The sequence below is a fragment of the Quercus lobata genome, chromosome 11 (assembly GCF_001633185.2).
Source record: "Quercus lobata isolate SW786 chromosome 11, ValleyOak3.0 Primary Assembly, whole genome shotgun sequence".
In the NCBI taxonomy this organism is placed as follows: Eukaryota; Viridiplantae; Streptophyta; class Magnoliopsida; order Fagales; family Fagaceae; genus Quercus; species Quercus lobata.
This window is the reverse complement of record NC_044914.1, coordinates 23,709,729-23,729,044: the sequence shown is the minus strand read 5'-3', so window position 1 is coordinate 23,729,044 and position 19,316 is coordinate 23,709,729. Positions and strand designations below refer to the sequence as shown.

Genomic DNA, 19,316 nt, shown 5'->3' with positions numbered 1-19,316 from the left:
GGGGGGAGGAAAGTCCTAGATTGAAATTTAAGATACTAGTAATTTCATAGCTATACATGAGTTTATTAATATCAAGAACACAAAATGTTAGAAAAAGAAAAGCTATAACATCTTTTATTATTAAAATTTTCATATTACGAAGTTATATTAGAGTTTTCAAAAGAAAATTTTCAAATAAAATAAGGCATGCAAATATTCAAACTCTCATCCTCAAACCCACAAGGAAAAGAATTTTGAGGGAGTCAAACTACTAAGTCATCTCCATGAGTGTTATGATAAAGTTTAATGAGTTGGAGGATTGAGAATTGAACATACCTAAGGGGGCAAGGTAGGACACAACTACATAGAAACGAGTGGAGGAATCAAAGATGTCATCACAATAGGACAAGCAATTAAAAGAATTGAAGAGAAAAATTGATGTGATGTTCAAAGTTATGAAACAGAAAAATCTCATACAGTCCTACTAGAAAAGGAGGATTTTCATTCAACTATTTAATCCATTATTCAATAAATTATTCCAATTTACACAATTGGGCATAATATTCCAAACTCAACAAAACTGTCTCAAAATACCAAAATAAGGCAAATTAACAAATTCAAATAGTATGAAAAATGAATAATACCTTCTTAACATATTTATCTGCATACATAATGACAAAGATATGGTACCCATAACTTCTTTTTTAGTAAAATATAAAAAGTACTCATAACTTTAGATGTGTGCTTTGATCATTATAAAGTGAGCTACTTTCTATGATTTTCTTTAATGTTTAGTATATAATACATAACAAAGTGTTCGTTTGGAAATAATTTATTTAGTTTTTTGCTAAAATTTTTTTACTGAAAGTGTGTTAAAATCTACTTATATTTTGAAAATGTGAGGAAAAAGTTTTTTTTTTTTTAAGTGAACTTTTAAATAGTTGTACATAAAAACTAAAAGCAAAAAAGCTGACTTATAATTTAATGTCAAATGGACACTAAATTTAACCCGCCTAACATGTCCAATCTGCCAAGTCGAAACAGCCCAAATTTTCAATTAACTCGCCATTTTTTAAAGTTAGTGGATTGGTGGTAGTTTGGAATTTTTTCCAACCCACCAATGATACAATGACAGATTGGTTGAAAATTTCACATAACCCGCCTAGCCCAACTCATGCTCAGTCCAAGGAATTTGTATAACCCACCTAGCACAACCCACACACAATCAAAGGATTTTGTATGGAAAGTCCATCGTATGGTTTGGAATCCCACTAGTGTCAATTCCAAGAATGGGAGAAGCAATTCGACGACAATAAGTTCTAGGCATTTGGTTCATAGCTTGAAATTAAGAATCATATCTACTGATCAGCCACAAGGAAACAAACAAGAAGACCAACATGACATTGTTGAAGATGAACTAAGACTTGACCGGGGAACTTCAAAGTATTATGGCCGGAGGAACTACCAAATGTGCTAATGAGCATATAGGACCACTGCCCTAAGTCCAACAAGGGAAATCCCTTTTCTTCTGGCATTTGGGAGTTGAGCAATGACACCATTAGTGATCGTACTCACCAGCCACCGAACAGTTAGCTTTGATCCTGAGTTGGGCACCAGACAAGTATGTCGAAGCTTAGAGTTAATTGAAAAAAAAAGAAAAAAAAAAAAGAGCTAGAACTACGACATACCAACACACAAGATGTCTCATTAATACACCTCTTGGGTCGAGCAGAACAGATTTTATGTTAAGGACTCTGTGGTTTGTGCTCCAAGAAGTATGCCAAGCAACCAAGTAACCCATGGAACGAAAACTACAAAGTAACAAAATGCCAACAACCAGAAGAACAAAATAGAACACAAGTTCTAGGTTCAAAGAAAAAAAAGTGTGGGGGCACACACCCGAAACTAATGCACACCCGGAAGCCTAAAGGGAAAGAAGCTAATCAGTTTCAGATAGAAGCAGGTAAAAAGCATAGAAAATTTTCATACTGCACTTTACATTAAACAGAACCTCTATAATTCACCTTAATTTTAGTCATTGATCAAATAAAGGCCAAATTTCTCTGGCAAAAACATGAAATATATGAATACATTTATCAAGAATTAAAGTACATGCAGCAACTTCCACAATCTCAACCATCATTTTTCATAAATTTCACCATCTAAACCAGAGCGCACTATGAAATTGGCTAATAGTAGTATTTAATATAATAAGAATTATAATGTAAATGAGGTATGAAACCTTCTCTTACAGGTCTCCAATCGTGACAAGAATCTAGAAAGGTTACACATTTATTTGATAAATATTTTTAAACTCAAATGAGCTTGCAATTCTTAATCATCATAGAATTGTTTCAGAATGTGCAGCATAACAAGCCTAATTGTCAAGCATTAACCATTCTAGATTCGGTACATCAAGGACTTTATCAAAGTTTATTTTTGAACCCCATCCTCAGCCCTGAGTTCAAACTGGCTTCAAAATTGCAAAACTACAAGATTTGCACCAATTTTTAACACTAGCAGTAATGATTACGTTAGCCAGCCAAGAAAACATCTTAGATCCAAGAAAGATTAGGAAGATTAAAAAAAAACACAAATCTGATACTTAAGAAGCCCTCATGTTTACATTTTAATGGTATGGACACAGCGAAACAGCAGCAATACCAGAATGCTGAACATATGGATGCAGCAAACTTACAAGTATTATTTCCTTTCTGTGATGTCCGAACGACTTATCAAAAGAGACATCCAAACGCAATAAATTGCTCCCTTAAGTATTGTTTGCAGAGAAAACCAAACTCTAGCTCCTATTTCGATCCACTAGTTGGGTCAGAGTTTTTCTGAAACAGCAGCAGATAAAAATTGTTGGCTATTTCAGTCAAACCGACATTTGTAAATGCATCCAAAAGCCTACTACACGAAGAGACATCAAAATCTGTAGTAGTTGATTGCTTCCACTGATCAATAACTTCTCCTACTTCTTTCAAATGCCCAAGAATCAGATATGAAGAAAGAATGCAAATATAGTTTCTGCTGGTCATTTTCTGTTTGGTCATTCTCAAGGATTTCCATATCTGATCAATTTTATCTTTGTTTCCTAAACCAGCATACAAAATAATAAGGAAATCATATGTTATCCATTCCCTTTGTGTAATACCTTTCTCAGCTTCAACTAGAGTGTTAGACTCTGTATTCACAAGATGACCTGTAGTAATATATATATTGGTAAGGTTAATGTATCTCATCCAATCTTCATTAGAACCTGAATCTCGGCTCATTTCCTCCATAATCCTTCTAACTTCATCGATGTTTAGAGTTGCAGCATATGAACTTATCCATAGATTGTAAGTGAAGATATCTGGCGCAACCTTCTGTCGTTTAAGTTCTTCAACAACCAATGAAACCTTCTCAACATGCCCAACTGACATGTATAATGTCATCATCTCATTGTATGTAAGGGCATTGAAGGAAAGGTTTGATTTCTTTATCCTTTCATAAAGTTCCTCGGCCTTCTCAGTCAATTTTGCCCCAGCATAAGAGTGGAGGAGAGCAGTGTATGTTTCACTAGTTTTTGCAGAAGGAGGTAGGCCTTCAAAGTAGCGTTCTGCACTATCTAGGCCAAAAACTTTTGTCATCAAGTCAATGCGGACTGCATAATCGGAGCCTGATAATTCATATTCTTCATGGCCAACCATCCATTCTGATATCTGCAAGCTAAAATCAGTCATACAACAGGATTTACCATTACATCAACAATTATGTATTCAGCAGGTACCTCAAAGGAAGCTAAAACATTTGCTTAACAGATGTTCTGGAATTCTTCCCAGAAAATTCTATCATTTGATTGCCCGCTAATCACGTTACATTGGATAAGAAAGGAATTAAATTATGCAAGATAATCAAGTGCTCCATCATAATCTATTATAATATTAAAATATCACATAACTCTAGCATAAACGTCTAGGTTATCAAGTAATCAAGATAATTTCACTCATGGTTTATCTGAACTACAAACAAGGGAAAACACGATGACACTAAGGGGAAAAGAAAAGAATCTTCACAAATTTCATCAACATATATTCTTTAATGTGCCCAAGATATCCCATAAGATAAGCAATTAGATTGTTGGTCTTGTTCATGCCTCCAACTGTCACATAAGAAACCCTTAGAGCATGCCCATTAACATTTTGTTGATCACTTCAACTGCAGATGGAGCATTAGGTTTTCAGTGAGGAGAGAAACTTTGCCATTTGGTTTGGGATAAATCAACGAGAGAGAGTGGGAACCAAAAGATTTTTTTTTTTATAAGTTGGAACCAAAAGAAAATAAATAAAAGAATAAGTTTTGAAGCTTCTATAAACAATGTGACCTGTTTAGAGAATATAAAGGATTAGGAAACCCACAACCCAAATCTTGAACTCTCATTTCAGGATAAGCTTCTTAGCTATGCTGCAGTTCAAACTGTGACTTTTTGCATTTTTCTATAATAAATCTCTACCCATCTCCACACTATTTTTTATGGCCTCATTTGGTAGTGTTTCGAGAGGGCAAAAAGAGCTTTCCAAGGCCAAAAATATTTTTTCATGCAAAAGGAAGTTGTTGGAAAATTTTGAATTGAGCTTTTAGCACCTTCAAAAAGCTGAAATCAGCATTTTGGGAATAGAACAGATTTAAAAGGTATTTGGGAAGGGTCGTTTTCAGTTCCTCAAAAAAAAAAAAAAAAAAAAAAACAAAAAAATACTATGAATTGACAAAATGTCTCATGCTAGTTTGACATGATGACAACCATGCCCCTTATGAACTTTCTGCCAAGCCCTTCATTCTGATGACTTGAGAGAGAGAGCCCAAGCTGAAGGTTCATGGCCTATGAATCAAAGCTGCCACTACCATTGCATCCTCATCACCAGTACGTTTTCCATTTGTTGAAGCATACCCGTTTGTTTTCTAAACTTTTTGGGTCTCTTCAAAGTTTTTATCATTAGAATTTTTTCATTTAGCTTTGTAAATCTCTGCAACATAGCTAGTTATCTTTGTCAATGAATTTTCAAGTTACCAATGTCAATGCATGTGGAAGAATTTTTGAGATATGGCTTGATAATAATAATAGTGTATTGGCTCTTCATATTTCCTTCGTCAAAAGCGAGCCTCTTTGAATGTGTTCAAACCTTTACTCATGCATATGTTCTGAATTAAGAAGATGAATTACATAGAAACACCAACACTACAAATAAAAAAAACACAAACAAGGCAACTTAAATATCAATATTATGCCATGCTTTACTTGTACATTAAATCTCAATTATATTGATTTTATATATTAATTGATAATCAAATCCATTAATTGGACAATTAGAAGGCACCAATTATCATGAGGAATAATTTAAGGCACCAATGAATGTTTAAGATTTTGATTTAAACACATCCAACTAAACTATATATATCTACCTAGAAACCCAATGAAGCAAAATTTGTACAAAGCAATGGCAAACACTAAATACAAATGCCTTTCAAAAATCACCAGAATTCCAATAAATCATACTAGCAAACCTTTAATTTCCTTTTAATTTCACAATCACTTATAAAATCCATTAAAATTTTCCATCATTACTTTCTCGGAAACCAAACAGCTCAAAGAAAATCATTTCAGAGAGAGAGAGAGAGAAAAAGCGAACCTCGAGAGCGTGTTTGTAACGATGGGACTTCCTGAGATCCTTGGAGATGTGGCGGAGGTCGGAGATGGAAATCTGATTGCCTTCGCTGAGCCATCTTTGGATAACATTGGTGACGCTCCGCTTGGCTAGTCTGAGCCTGAAGATTCTACTCCTCAGGTCATCGTCGTCGTCGTTTACTTGAGAACTCGTCAATGAATCACCTTTCAGAGTAATCGAGCAGAGAAACCTAGAGAGGTAGCTGGTTCTGTTGAAGAGCGAGAGTGACTGAGAATTTTCGGGGACGATGTTGAATCCGCCATTTCTGCGATATTTTAGGGTTTATGAGAATTACAGTATTTATACAAAAAAGAGAAATAACAGTAGTAGTAGAGTATGCTTTACCGAATGAGAGGCAGGAAAATGGAGCGAGAGCGAGACGCCATTGCTGGCTGAGCTGTTTGGTTACAACTGCATTTTTGCAGCTGAGTGAGTGAATGAGTGAGTGATTGATGGCAGATACTCGGTTGGGCGGGTTTTGGATCGGTTAAAAGGCCGGTACCCGTTTATTTCTTTTTCTTTTTTTTTATTTAATTTAGGGTAAAATATTATCCTGATCCCTACAATTTTTTTTTTTTTTTCATTCTTAATTTTTTTTTCTCTAAATTTTGTAATGATGTTTTTCAATAGTTTTGAGACAAAAATAAGAATAAAATAAATTATTTTGTAAACTTTAAGAACAAAATGTGAAACATTTTCAATGGTTTAAACTTGTAAAACAAACTTTTTGGACAAAAGACGAACATTTTTTTTAAGTTTAAGAATGAACAACAAACTTTTGGTAAAATAATATTTTATCTAAAAAAATTGTTATGCATTTCTTCATATTTATCATCTATGTAAATGTCTAAAACATGTGTAGGTTTTTTTTGTTTTTGTTTTTTGTTTTTTTTTTAAGAAAAAAATACATGTAATTATGAAAAGTTATTCTAGGATAAAAAGTTCTGAAAATGAAAGAATTTAAATCTGGCCTAGGAGTTTGAAATTTATTATTTTCTTTATTTAAACTTATTGTAATTAATTTGCAATAGTATTTTAGACTAGACACTAAAAGAAATAACAAAAAATAATAGATACTGAAAATAGCACATGCACATATTTATGAGAGGAAGAGTGAGAAGTCATACACTTTTGCATTCTAAATTATACTCATTTTACACTTTTGTTCCTTGAACTATTAAAATACATGATCAACCCCTCAAATTGAAAACTTTGTAACACTTAATCCCCTGTCGCTTGTTTTGCTATTAAGTTTGACGGAAAATGCAAGCACTTGCACCACAAGTGAACTGGACTCTACACTTAAAGTTAAAAGACAAAAATACCCCTCTATCATCACTGTTTGTCTTAGAGAAAAAAACACATTATAACAAGGAAAAAAAAAAAAGCACATGTACATTATAAAAAAAAAAAAAAAAGTAAAAAGTGTTTAAAATCACTCAAAATTACATTGTTAATCACTATCTAAAGGAAAAAGAAACCAAATTTAAAGGACAGAAATCAACAACTTCTTAGAATTACATCAACCAAACATCCTATCTACAAGACTAGTAAAACAAAATTTAAAACAAAAGGAAAATAATAAATTCTCTAACAAAGTCTAGTTTTTTTCCCTCGCCATTGTAACAACCTTTGAAATACCCAAAATCCCTCTAGATTCACCACAAACCCTAGAAACCTAGATTCGAAAGCCATTCCTTGAAGTCACAAATGGACCAATTTCTTAAATTCCTTTCACAGTGATGATGACTAGTGAAAAGAGTCACTGTGGAAGTCGTCCTTAAATAATTAGTAAGATCCACAGTTATTGAGGGGATGAAGCATTGCTCTTGAATAATTACTCATAAAATAGATAGTTATATATATACAAAATTAGACAATAATTATAAACTAATTTAAATTCTAATTATTATTTGACATTAAAGTATTATATATATATATATATATATATATTTTTTTTTTAATATAGGTGCAACCTCCCCCTTTTCCCTCGAAATTCCTTCAATTTCGAGAATTAAAAATGATGGTCTATAAACCAAAAACAAGAAAATAAAAATAAAAAATTGGGGTCTGACTCTAGAGCTAGCTAGCTAAATATGGTGGGACGCGGCTAGATGTTGTGATGTTGACGATCGAGATTGCATTATATATAAAACCAACCAAACTGATCATACAAAGTCCATATAAAACCAACATTTCCTGTTCCCACAATCCAACCCAACTACCTTCCTCAATTCCCAAGAGATTGAACTCCAAACTCCCCCAAGAAGCTCCATCCAAGCGAGAAAGTAATAGAGAAAAAAAAATGTTTTGGATTGATAGGCCAAAAATGTATTGACCCCTTGTGATGAATTAATTGATTAATTAACCAAGTTTATTAATTAATCAAATTAACATGCAAAGCACGTGGTAACACAAACAAATCACCAATTATCTAAAGTATGCAACAGAAAATAAATTGACATGGTGATTTGTTTACGAATGGGGAAAACCTATATAGCAAAAACTCTACCGGGTGATTTTAAGGTCACCACTCTCGAGAATTCACACCACTCTCGAGAATTCACTATTATCACAACAAGTGGTTACAAGTAAAGGAATCTCAGTACCTTCTACTAACCTACAGTTGAATTCTTATCCCAATACCCAATTGGACTTAATTTGTAGTGACAATCTCTCATTTTCAATGCACGGCTCCTAGTATGTGACTAACCAATTGCACAGATCCCAGTATGCTACTTCAATCACCAACTAGAAAAGGTTGTTGGCTACAAAGTTTTTCAGTTCATCACACGATGAAGATCAAGAAACTCCTTGGTCACAAAACCCTACAATGTACAAACACAGTAGCTTCTTCACAAGAGATGAACTAGGGCAAATTCTGTCTTCGGTCACAATTTGCTTGAACAAAATTTTTCTCAACACTTGTACAACTTGTGTCACATTTAATGGCTCTTAAAATAATCCTTATATATGTCTAGGGTTGTGGAAAAACACACTTGAAAATCTGAGTTTCATAAATCTCGACAGATACCCTATCTGTCGAGCAGCTGTCGAGCCACGAGATTCCGATAGCTCTAAGTCTCAATAGATGCTAAGCACTTTCTGACTTGGTTCTTGGACAAACTTGCATGGTTTTAACACTTGAACTTGAAACCTTATTTCTTCAAGCATTAAGCACATCATAGATTTACCCAATTACAAGTAAAGAGCGTTTTGTCAAAGGATTAGCCAATTACATAAAATAGTGACATATGTTCCTAACATTGAATCACATATATCCTAACATCGACCTACAGTCTCATCATCGCAGTCTTTGCCATTTTTCTAGCTCTAAACTCCTATTTCAACATTTTTAGCTCTTAACAGGTACATACATTATAACAATCTTGCTCCATGATTTGCTACCAATGGTGATTAATCCATGACTTGTGAATTGTAGGCCTTGGAACTTGATCTCTCAGATGTCTTTTTCAAATTGGGGAAATTCTTGTAGGAGTATGAGCTAATGGAGAGGGACTTTAAGATATCTGTATACTTGAATGTTGGCCCCAATGAGGACTTCTTCTTCAAGAATCTCAACAAGAGTCAACTCCTCACCGATGATCTTAATCAAGCTCACTACTTGTTTAGCCCCATCTCTAACCATCTAATGCAATTCGAGATATAATGAATTAATTTTTAATCCTATGGAGGTTTAGTTGTATGCATGTATGCATGAATGTATATCCTTGCAAAGAAATACCAACACATTGTTCTTGCTTTGGACAAACATTCTTTAAGTGATTCTTGATTTAATATGATAACAGAGTAATTTTGATAAGGTACTAAGCACAACCATGAAGAGGTTGTCCTCAAAATAATTTTTTTGTGGTTCACGAGGCTTACATATAAGTGTTATTTCATCATCTATCAGAAAAAATCCAAATAGTTACAAAGTATTAGTGACTGTTGTCGAGGGCGAAAAAGTCTTCCTTCCGACAAATGAGATTTGTGTTGGGTTGGGGGCTTAAACCGAAACTCGACAATGGGCTTGAAGCACGACCTAAGGACTATTGATGAAGTTTTTGAAGAGTTTGCCTTTTTTATACCTTGGGCCTAGGATGGGACTGACAAGGGTTATGAGATGGCCCAAAATCACTTCCTACAACAAACACGTTAGCACAATAAAAAGCATATTGCAATAAGAAATAGCCCAGTAGTAAAATATTCCAGCAGTAAAGTGAAGTAAAGCAAAATAAACTTCCAGATTTTAACTGTTTCACAAATTAAGGAAAGTATCTACATCTTCAAAATCATCATCCACTGGTTCATGGGTTCCATTGTAACAAATAATGAAGAAACTTAGTGTGAGATGAATAGAGAGAGAGAGATTCCAGCTAGCACAACAAGATCATTATGATGCCAAGGTATGATTGTGGATATAGTATATGTAGTGAGTAGTAAGGGTCATTTTTAGGTAGTATGAGTAGTGAGTGAGAGTATTCAGTAAAGCTGATAGGGCTTTCTGCTGGGGATAGATAAAAGTATACAAGTAAAGGTGTGAGAAGTATTTGTGAGCTAGGGGTTAAGAACTTAGTTTTAAAGTTTGAAACTAAGAACTCAAAGGTTTAGAACCTCGTTAAGAGCTTAAAGAAGATTATAAAGGGAGAAAACAGAGAAGTTTTGTGTATCTCTTGGCGTATATTGTTCTATTGGTCCCTACTTGAAGGAATAGTGTGGAGTTCCTTTTATAGTTGAGTTTGAGGGGGTAATTAGTAAATAATCTTTGCTAAATCTTCTTCAATCTTTAGAAAATCCTTGGAGAATCGTTTCAAGGATTAGGTCAAGATTGGTAAGTTTAGCTTTAGAGTATTCTTTTCTATTTTAGGTAATGGCAGCTCGAGTTCTAACTTAGTATTAAATGCTAATTGTCCTTAGCAAAAGGGATTAGAGCATGTATTAGGCTAATGATCTTGGTTTTGTTGTTACTAGAATCAGAGCTCCTTAGGGCAGATTGTGTCACCCTAAGCCAAGTGTCAATTTTGGAGCCCTTGCTGGGAACTCTGCTAGAGATCCCTTTGGTCCATAAACCAGAAAGTGTAAGTTTTTGGCAAGATAATGAGCTGTTTTCAAGTCACTCTAGAAGATTTCATGGTCTAGTCATGGTTGCCCTTAGTCTTTGACCGAATGGGTTGGAGAAGAAAGGGAAGACAGCTAGCTGAAGCTTCCCAACTTTATGTCATGTCACCTTAGCTTTATGTCACATGAGAAATGATGCAAATGAACTTGGCAAGGAAGGGTTTAACCCCTACTAGACACGTGTTATCCTCTGATTTGATTTGACAAATTGGAACTAATGGTAGTGGGTCCCAACTGTCAGGTTGTGCTGAACTTTGACTTGACAGCTCACGTGAGCTTCAACTGCTGAGATTTGTATGTGAGTTAGGCTAGCTAAGCTGGGCCTTGTAGTTGAGCTTCTTTGGGCTTGTCCATCCCTACAAGATGAATAGTTTGCCATGGGTGATATACATGGACTATTGTAGTTAGTTGATTATGGAAAAAAATAAGCATAGTTCTCATAAATTTTGTAAAAGAAATATTTTTGAGAGATGAGTAATTTACATTTCCCATGAGTTAGGGACTTTAGTATATGAAAATATGTTTTTTGCCAAAAAATAGTTTTGGGCTTTTGAGCATAATGTAATTGTTTTTGCCAAAATTATATTTGGGTTTTATAAATAGGTGCCAAAGTAATATTGAGCTTTATAAGTAGTTGCCAAAATAGTATTGGGTTTTGTAAAATAGGTGCTAAAATAGATTTGGGCTTTTATGAATATATGCTAAAATAGATTTGGGCTTTTTGAGATTTCATAAAAATGTTGCCATGTAGTAATGGGCTTTAGTAAGAGTGCCGTGTCGTAACGGACTTTTAGAGGTGCCGTATCGTAACAGACTTTAGTAAGAGTGCTGTGTCGTAACGGGCTTTTAGAGATGCAGTATCATAACGGGCTTTTAGAGTGCCGTGTCGTAACAGACTTTTAGAGGTGCCGTATTATAACGGGCTTTTAGAGTGTAGTGTCGTAACGGGCTTTAGAGGTGCCGTGTAGCAACGGGCTTTAGAGTACCATGTAGCAACGAGCTTTTAGAGGTGCCGTATCGTAACGGGCTTTAAAGGTGCCGTGTAGCAACGGGCTTTATAAGAGATTTTTGTTGGGCTTTTTGGGTCTTGCCCACAAGGTAAATGATTTTGGGCTTCTTATAGCGATGGTATAATTTTGTGGCCCAATATGGTAATAGTATAATAAGTATTTTTGTGAAATATGGATAATACGTGGGATATAATGGGTAATATTTATGGGAGGGCCCAAGATAATTTATGGGGCATATGTAAGAAATATTTGTGGGAGCCCAAGTTGGGTAATAATAGGGAGAGTATTTGGGTAATATGGGGTAAGTATGTAGGAAATATTTGTGTGAGCTCAAAATAGTTATAAGTTTGTATGGGTATTTTTTAGTGAGTGGGCTAATGAAATTAGGGTCCGAAAATTTGTACCTCAACAATTGTTTGATTAATCAAAATTCACATTAATGAATTAATTTTTTTATCCAATGGAGGTTTAGTTGTGTGCATGTATGTATGCTTATGTATGTATTTATATTCTTCCAAATAATACCAACACGTTCTTTCTTTTTTTAATAAATATTCTTTTAACTTATTCCTAATACAATCTGATAACATAGCAATTTGTGTTGTGCGCACAAGGCTTACAACTCGTGTGATATGAAGGTTTAGCATCTCATAGATTGAATGACATTGTTCTAGTTCTTTAATTTGATGATTTCGGAATTTCGGGTGACTCATAATCATAAACGAGTGTTGTATGAGACTCTTTTAACTCATGTAATTCCCAATTTGCAATTTTCTGGTATCTATCTAACATGTCTTTGTGGCGTCTAGGGAGCAAGCTATAATGAAAATATGATGAGAGTCGAGAAGTATGCCCGGATCTTAATCTCAAAGTACCCTTATAGGAATCAGAACCAAGGTGCTGCTCACTTTTTTGTGAATTCCCATCATGGTCTGATTTGGACCAAAGGATTGGCATGACTTGAGAATGCAATTCAATTTGTGTGTACATCTTGGGATAGTTCAGAATTTAATTCAAAAACGCATATTGTCATCCTAGCTCAAGAAGCTCAACCACGGGCTGAGATAGAAACCAGGTGATTTCCATCTAGTCCTCTGACAAAGCTATTAGACTATATATCTTTGACCAAATAATTTGCGGCCATATTAGTTACTAGGTATAGAGCTCATATTATGAGGTTCAATATGCATGGTTTTTAAGATAAAATTCTCCATTTTTCAGAGGTACTCATCTTTGTACCTTTATGATCTTACACACAACATAAAGACTGTTTCATATTGTATTGATGGAAACATTGTTGCCTCTTTGAGATTATTGTATGCTGCAGGAAAATAAGACTTAACTTGTCAGATTATTCAGAGGATGGTGTAGAACTTATTAGGAACTTCTGTTCATGCCCTACAACCGAATACTTTGCTACCTGTATAGCAGAATCAATCCTTGAAGAATGTGTTCTTGGTAATATCATCTTCCCCTAGGTTTTCTATAAATTAGCCTTAATTTCTTCTTTTGTGCAAATTTCTTCATTAATCTTATTCATGTCGTTCTACATCTTTTCCTTCTGTTGGAAACTTTTTTTGAGAATGCAGAGATTTTTGGCAAAGAAAATATCTAAGTTCGAGAACAATCTCACCTAAGTTATAAAAAATGACATGAAAGTGTTGCCCTTGAAGGTTGATTTGTGCAACCTAGAGTAGAGCTTGGCGTAAAACGGTTCCCTGCCTGAAAAAGTCTTAGGATCAAACTATAGCACCAACCTTTGTGTTGGACACACCTCCACACACAAAAGTTCAAGAACAACCACAAATATATCCTTTCCTTTCCACAAAAAAGAGTATTGGGTTCAAATGAGTGCATTTTACTGAATGCATCCCTCTTGCTAGCTTATATCTAACTAAGGAAAGTTAGCTCAATACATAAGCTTCAGGTTTAAATTCACATTATGGTATTTCTCATATTTCTGAAGTGATCGTAGATTGAATTTAAGACATGTATTATGATTTTGATTTTCCTTCTTTAAGGGTCATTTTATTTTACTTTCTTTATCTTGTTGCTGAGACTGGATTTACTTAGTATTTCCTAGATGATTATCTTCTAATTGCTTTCTAAGTAGTTTATGTGTCACTTTGCAGTTGTCTCGTTAAGCAACCTTGATTTGCCATTCAAAAATATTCTTGATTGGTCGAAATTTTTAGTAATAGCCCCCGAGGGAGAACTGCACACTGTTAAGAACATTACAGGGGAAAAATTCATCAACTTGCATTACAACTTACTAAATGATACTAATGGTAAAATAATATTCTGACTTCTTCTTCCATTAAAAATTTATGCTCCCATGTCTTCATTTGATATGGTTTATATTTAACTATGTGCTTCATTTTACTCTTTTTTCTTAAATTTTTTTATTCCAGCATGATTTGTTGCTGTGGAAATGTTCATTCCTTGGTTAATAAATTTTGTTTATGGCATAAGAAAGTCTATAAATGAAACATAATTAATATGAATTTTGGGTCATGCATTATGACATTATCTATTTCTTAGTACTCTAAAGAACAATTAAATATTTAAATTACTGTTCCCAGTACTAATTTAATTTCTAGAATGCATTTTAGCTAAAATAATCTTTTATTTTTCCTTTTCACACAACCTGGTAACTTAAGTTTACCAATTTATTTGATTTGCTCTTAAAAATAAAAGGTTACTAGATTAATTTGTTATGACCCAAGTGTTGGATAAATTATTTGAATTAGTTTAGTGATAGAATAAATCTTCCTAGATAGATTAGTATTGTTATTTGTTTATATTTAATTTAATTCCCATGTTTTAGGATTGGATTAGTTCCTATGTTTTAGGATTTGTTGATGGGGCTATCTCATCCTTGGCTATTTATGTACATTGAATGCATTAATGAGAATTACGCAGAAAAATAACCAAAAAATGTCTATTTCCTCTCTCAAGTTCAGGAGATCAATCAACTCGAATTGACTACACTATCTTTCAATTATCTCAGTTTACAACATTTGGTATCAGAGCATTTCGATCCATTTGAAATATCACCGCATCTCAACAAAGTAACCAGACTCACCCTTCTCAACACAGAAACCCACATCCAGCCAAAACACCAATATCAACACGCACACAAGATTATTTTCAAACCCGCCGTACATCAACCTATAGCCATCCACTAAATACCATAAGCCCCCCTGCCCCCCCCCCCCCCCCCCCCCCAAAAAAAAAGAAAAAAAAAATCATCATGCCCACCATAATCCAAAACCCAACTAACAAAGTACCCATCAAGTCATTCATATAAGTTTCCATGTGCTACATAAAAAATAAAAAATAAAAATAAAAACCTCATCAAGCCATCATGTTTGGACTCAAAGGAAATTAATGGAGATCCCAAAATTCAAAGGTGGAGACCCATTTTCATGGCTTTTTAAGGTCTACAAATTCTTCACTTTTAACAACACACCATCACATGATATGGTTTCCATTGCCTCTTATTACATGGAAGGATATGCACATGATTGGTTTTAAACCTTAGAGGCAACGGGATTATACACTGATTGGGTGGAGTTCATATGCGCCCTTCAAGATTGATTTCAAATATCAATCAATGAAGTATCAGTGGAGGCTCCTATGGAAAAATCATTCAAAAACCTTGTCCAATCCGTTCAAAAACCAACAATTCAAGTGTTGGTGATCAAAGAACTACCAACAATTCAAGAAGGTAATATGTTGGAGGGAGCACTTGCCAAAAAAAATCGTCTTTGAAGATCAAAGGATTAGTGAAGTGGAAAAGATAAATCAAAGAGATCTTCTCGTGATTTTGAATAAGCCTAGTCTAATTTCACACATTGAATTTGTCATTCCCGATAAGTTCAAGGATGTGAAAATCAAGGCTTTTCTGTTCACAAAATTGATGAAAGAATTGGTGCAAGTACCCATGGTTCGAATTCATATCCTTCAACTCTTTAAGATTTGAGGTCGACTTTTCACCAATTAGGGAAGAAGGATATGGTGTGGGCAAGCATCTATTTTCATGTTTTGGAATCTTGAGGACAAAATTCATTTTGAAGTGGGAGGGAATGTTATGACCCAGGTGTTGGATAAATTATTTGAATTAGTTTAGTGATAGAATAAATCTTCCTAGATAGATTAGTATTGTAATTTTTTTTATATTTAATTTAATTCCTATATTTCAGGATAGGATTAGTTCCTATGTTTTAGGATTTGTTGATGAGGTTATCTCATCCTTGGCTATTTATGTACATTGAATGCATTATTGAGAATTAAGCAAAAAAAAAAAAAAAACCAAAAATGTCTATTTCCTCTCTCAAGTTCAGGAGATTGGTCATCTCAAATTAACTACACTATCTTTCAATTATCTTAGTTCACAACACAATTACACTATCATAATTGATTTAAAGTATGTAGCATGATGGTTATTTCACAAGTATAAGTTCTTGTGGAGTGAGGGGCAAGGGTTGAAGTTCAAGTTTATAGGAGGGATTTTCACATACATACACCTAAATTAAGTTAAAGTAGGATTTCTATTTTAGATATATATATATATATATATATATATTTAATAGAAAATTAAATAAAAATAGAAATAAAAATAATAAAGAGAAGAGAAGGAAAGAGTAATGTGTGTTTCAAGTGTTCATTTCTTGAGGAAGTTTGATCTGGAAAATGCTTCATCACAACGTGGGAAATGATATATTTTCCTAAAAAATGTTTTAGACCTATGATTACAAATTGCTTATCTTTTTTTTTTCTTTTTTTTCCATTGTGAATCAGGTGCTGAAGTACCTTAAATGGAATTATGCTCCAATCAAATTCGATGCTTTTCATATGACTATGTACGAGATATGGGTGCGTAGGGAGGTCTAAAATTATGGAAAATTCTTAGATACTCTCGGAGCACGAAAAAATTGTGCTCCTTCCTCTCACATTCATGATGGACCCCACTATGAATTTAATGAGCAAACTCCACCATGAATGTGAGAGGAGAGAGTACCATTCTCTATACTTCGAGAGTACCTAAGAATTACTCCTAAATTATTGAAATCTGTTTGAAATTTTGTGAACATATAACAACATCAAGTAAAAAGATTAATAAAAGTAACCTAAAATTGTGTGAAGCAAAATTATATTTGATGCCTTTATTTTTTATTTTTTAAATCTGACATGAGGAGTCATAACATAACATCACTTGACTGCATGTTTCTCACCACACAGATTCTTCTCTCACACATAAAAGTGATTAATACTTTTACCATTTTCTTTTTGCTAAATTATTTATACTTTTACCATTGTTCATTGAGATGAAGGTCTGTACATTGACACAATGTTTCTAGTAGTGATCTATGTGCAACCATAAAAATGTAGAAAAGAAACGAAACTCACTCTTTTTAAGTCTTGTTTGATTATCAAAAAAAAGTCTTACTTGTTTGTTTTTATACTTTTGAACGATTACCAGTGACTGCTCCAAGAATTATTTTTAGAATGATCACTACAAAAACTTAAATCATAAAAAATTTAATAAAGAAATAAATTGAATATATCAATCACCAAAAAAAAAAAACCAAAAATACATGAAGTGTTACCATTTTTTTTATACCAACAATGATGTAGGACACAATTTCCTATTTAATTATTGAAATTTATTAATTTTGGTATTTAATTTGTAATTTTCGTTATTTTAGGTTTAGGGTTATTATTTCCTTGTTTTTAGGTGCTTTTTAGTGTTTTTTAGGTCAAATTTGGTTCCTGTTATGGTTAGATATTAATTAGGAGTTATTTTAGAATATATTTTCTTCTCAGTCAAGTTTTACAAAACCCTTAAATAGGCCCCTAAGTCTATACACGTTTTTTAACAATTATTCAATCAATAAAATTTAGACTTTTTTATTTCTATTTTTTGGTAGATTCCAGACCATTTCTCTTTGTGGATTCAAGGACCCTTGTGGATTCAAGGACCCCTCATGTTGTTTTCTAGAGGTAGACATGTTTTGCTTCTTGATGCTTCTGTATCCCACATCAAACAAAGAGGAAAAAAAAAAGGATTGATAAGAGATAATGTGAGAATTGAGAATGCAGAGATAAGAGTAATAAAATAAGAGAAGTGAAATGATAATAGAGAATAGAAAGAAAAACGGATGATGTTTGCTAAAACTGTGAGCTAAGTCACCACGAAAAGCAAAATTATTGCCACTGGAAAGCCAAAAAGAGTATAATTACCGGCACTATCAAGGATAACTCATAATTACAATATTTTTCTTGAGGGGCCATAATTATTTTTGGAGTAATACTACATATACAACATTTTAAAAACAAATCTTGTACAATAATTTGTTATTAGTGGTTTAAAAAGTGATGTCAATATTGGACCCAAATTAGAATTAATAACCGATTTCCACTTAATACATAAGATTTGTTATCAAATTATTGTAAAAATTTTGTGAAGGTAGCATTATTCTTATTTTTATTGAATCAAAATTCTTATAATTCTCAAATTAGGGTGATCAATATTTTTGTTAGGATGGTCAAAATAATTTAGTTTAGTGTGTATATGTGTATACATTTTTTGGCAAGTCAGGGTGGTCCTATGACCACTCTGAAGATACACATAGAGCCACCCCTGAAGGTTACCTAATTGATTTACTTGTGAACTATCGATTAAGCCTTTTGAACTATTATCCAATAGCGATGTTTGCTTAAGCAGTGATCAATAGCAATGCAACTAATTAAATGAATCACCTAATTGCACGTACTACCATTCACTACAAGCATAAAAGCTATTTTGCAACAAAAAGAGATTATAGTAGCAATAAACATAAATATATGCTTATATTACTATTTGTTGCAATAAAGACTTAAAAATACTAATATATTGCAACAAATTTTTATTTGTTGCAATAACTTACAAAAACTTTGTTGCAATAGCCTAATCCCCCCGCCTTTTTATTTCCCACAATTTTTCATTACCCATATTACAAAAATTCCTATTCTTCTTTCATATTCTCTCAGTCCAACATTTTTCACAAAATCGAAATCTGAGTTTGCCATGGAAGAAGAAGAAGAAACCAAAGCAAGAAAACAAAAGCAAAGCAATTGAGGCACTGAGAGTGTGGAGCCTAACGACATCGCAACCATTGAGGCACCTCTTTCATCTAGCAACCACCACCTCCTCTGTCAGGCTCATTCTCAGGTTCTCCTCCACCACTACCACCACCACCACCAAAGGCCATAACCTTTGATCTTTCATCTTCTTCTCCATCTTCTTCCTCTTCCACTTTAGATAGAGATGCCGTTCACACCATTCACTTGAAGAAGGTAATCAAATCAATTTCCCTCTCTCCATTTCACAAATTCCTTTTCTTCTTCCTCTTCCATTGATTGATTTTGATTTTAGGTTACCTTATTGTCAATTCAATGGCGCACACACTGACTCACTAATTGCAATTTATTTTGTAATTTTGGGTTTCAAATC

General features: G+C 33.6%; 1 protein-coding gene across 1 annotated transcript; it reads right to left on the bottom strand.

Moving 5' to 3' along the window:
• Positions 1–2,211: 2,211 nt before the first annotated feature.
• Positions 2,212–6,178, bottom strand: LOC115969083 (pentatricopeptide repeat-containing protein At5g09450, mitochondrial). Its single transcript, XM_031088645.1, has 3 exons — positions 6,033–6,178; positions 5,652–5,952; positions 2,212–3,686 (listed from the first exon to the last, which is right to left on the bottom strand). Exons 1-3 carry the CDS (start codon positions 6,071–6,073, stop codon positions 2,787–2,789), a joined length of 1,242 nt encoding a protein of 413 aa, XP_030944505.1. The 5' UTR covers positions 6,074–6,178; the 3' UTR covers positions 2,212–2,786.
• Positions 6,179–19,316: the final 13,138 nt, after the last annotated feature.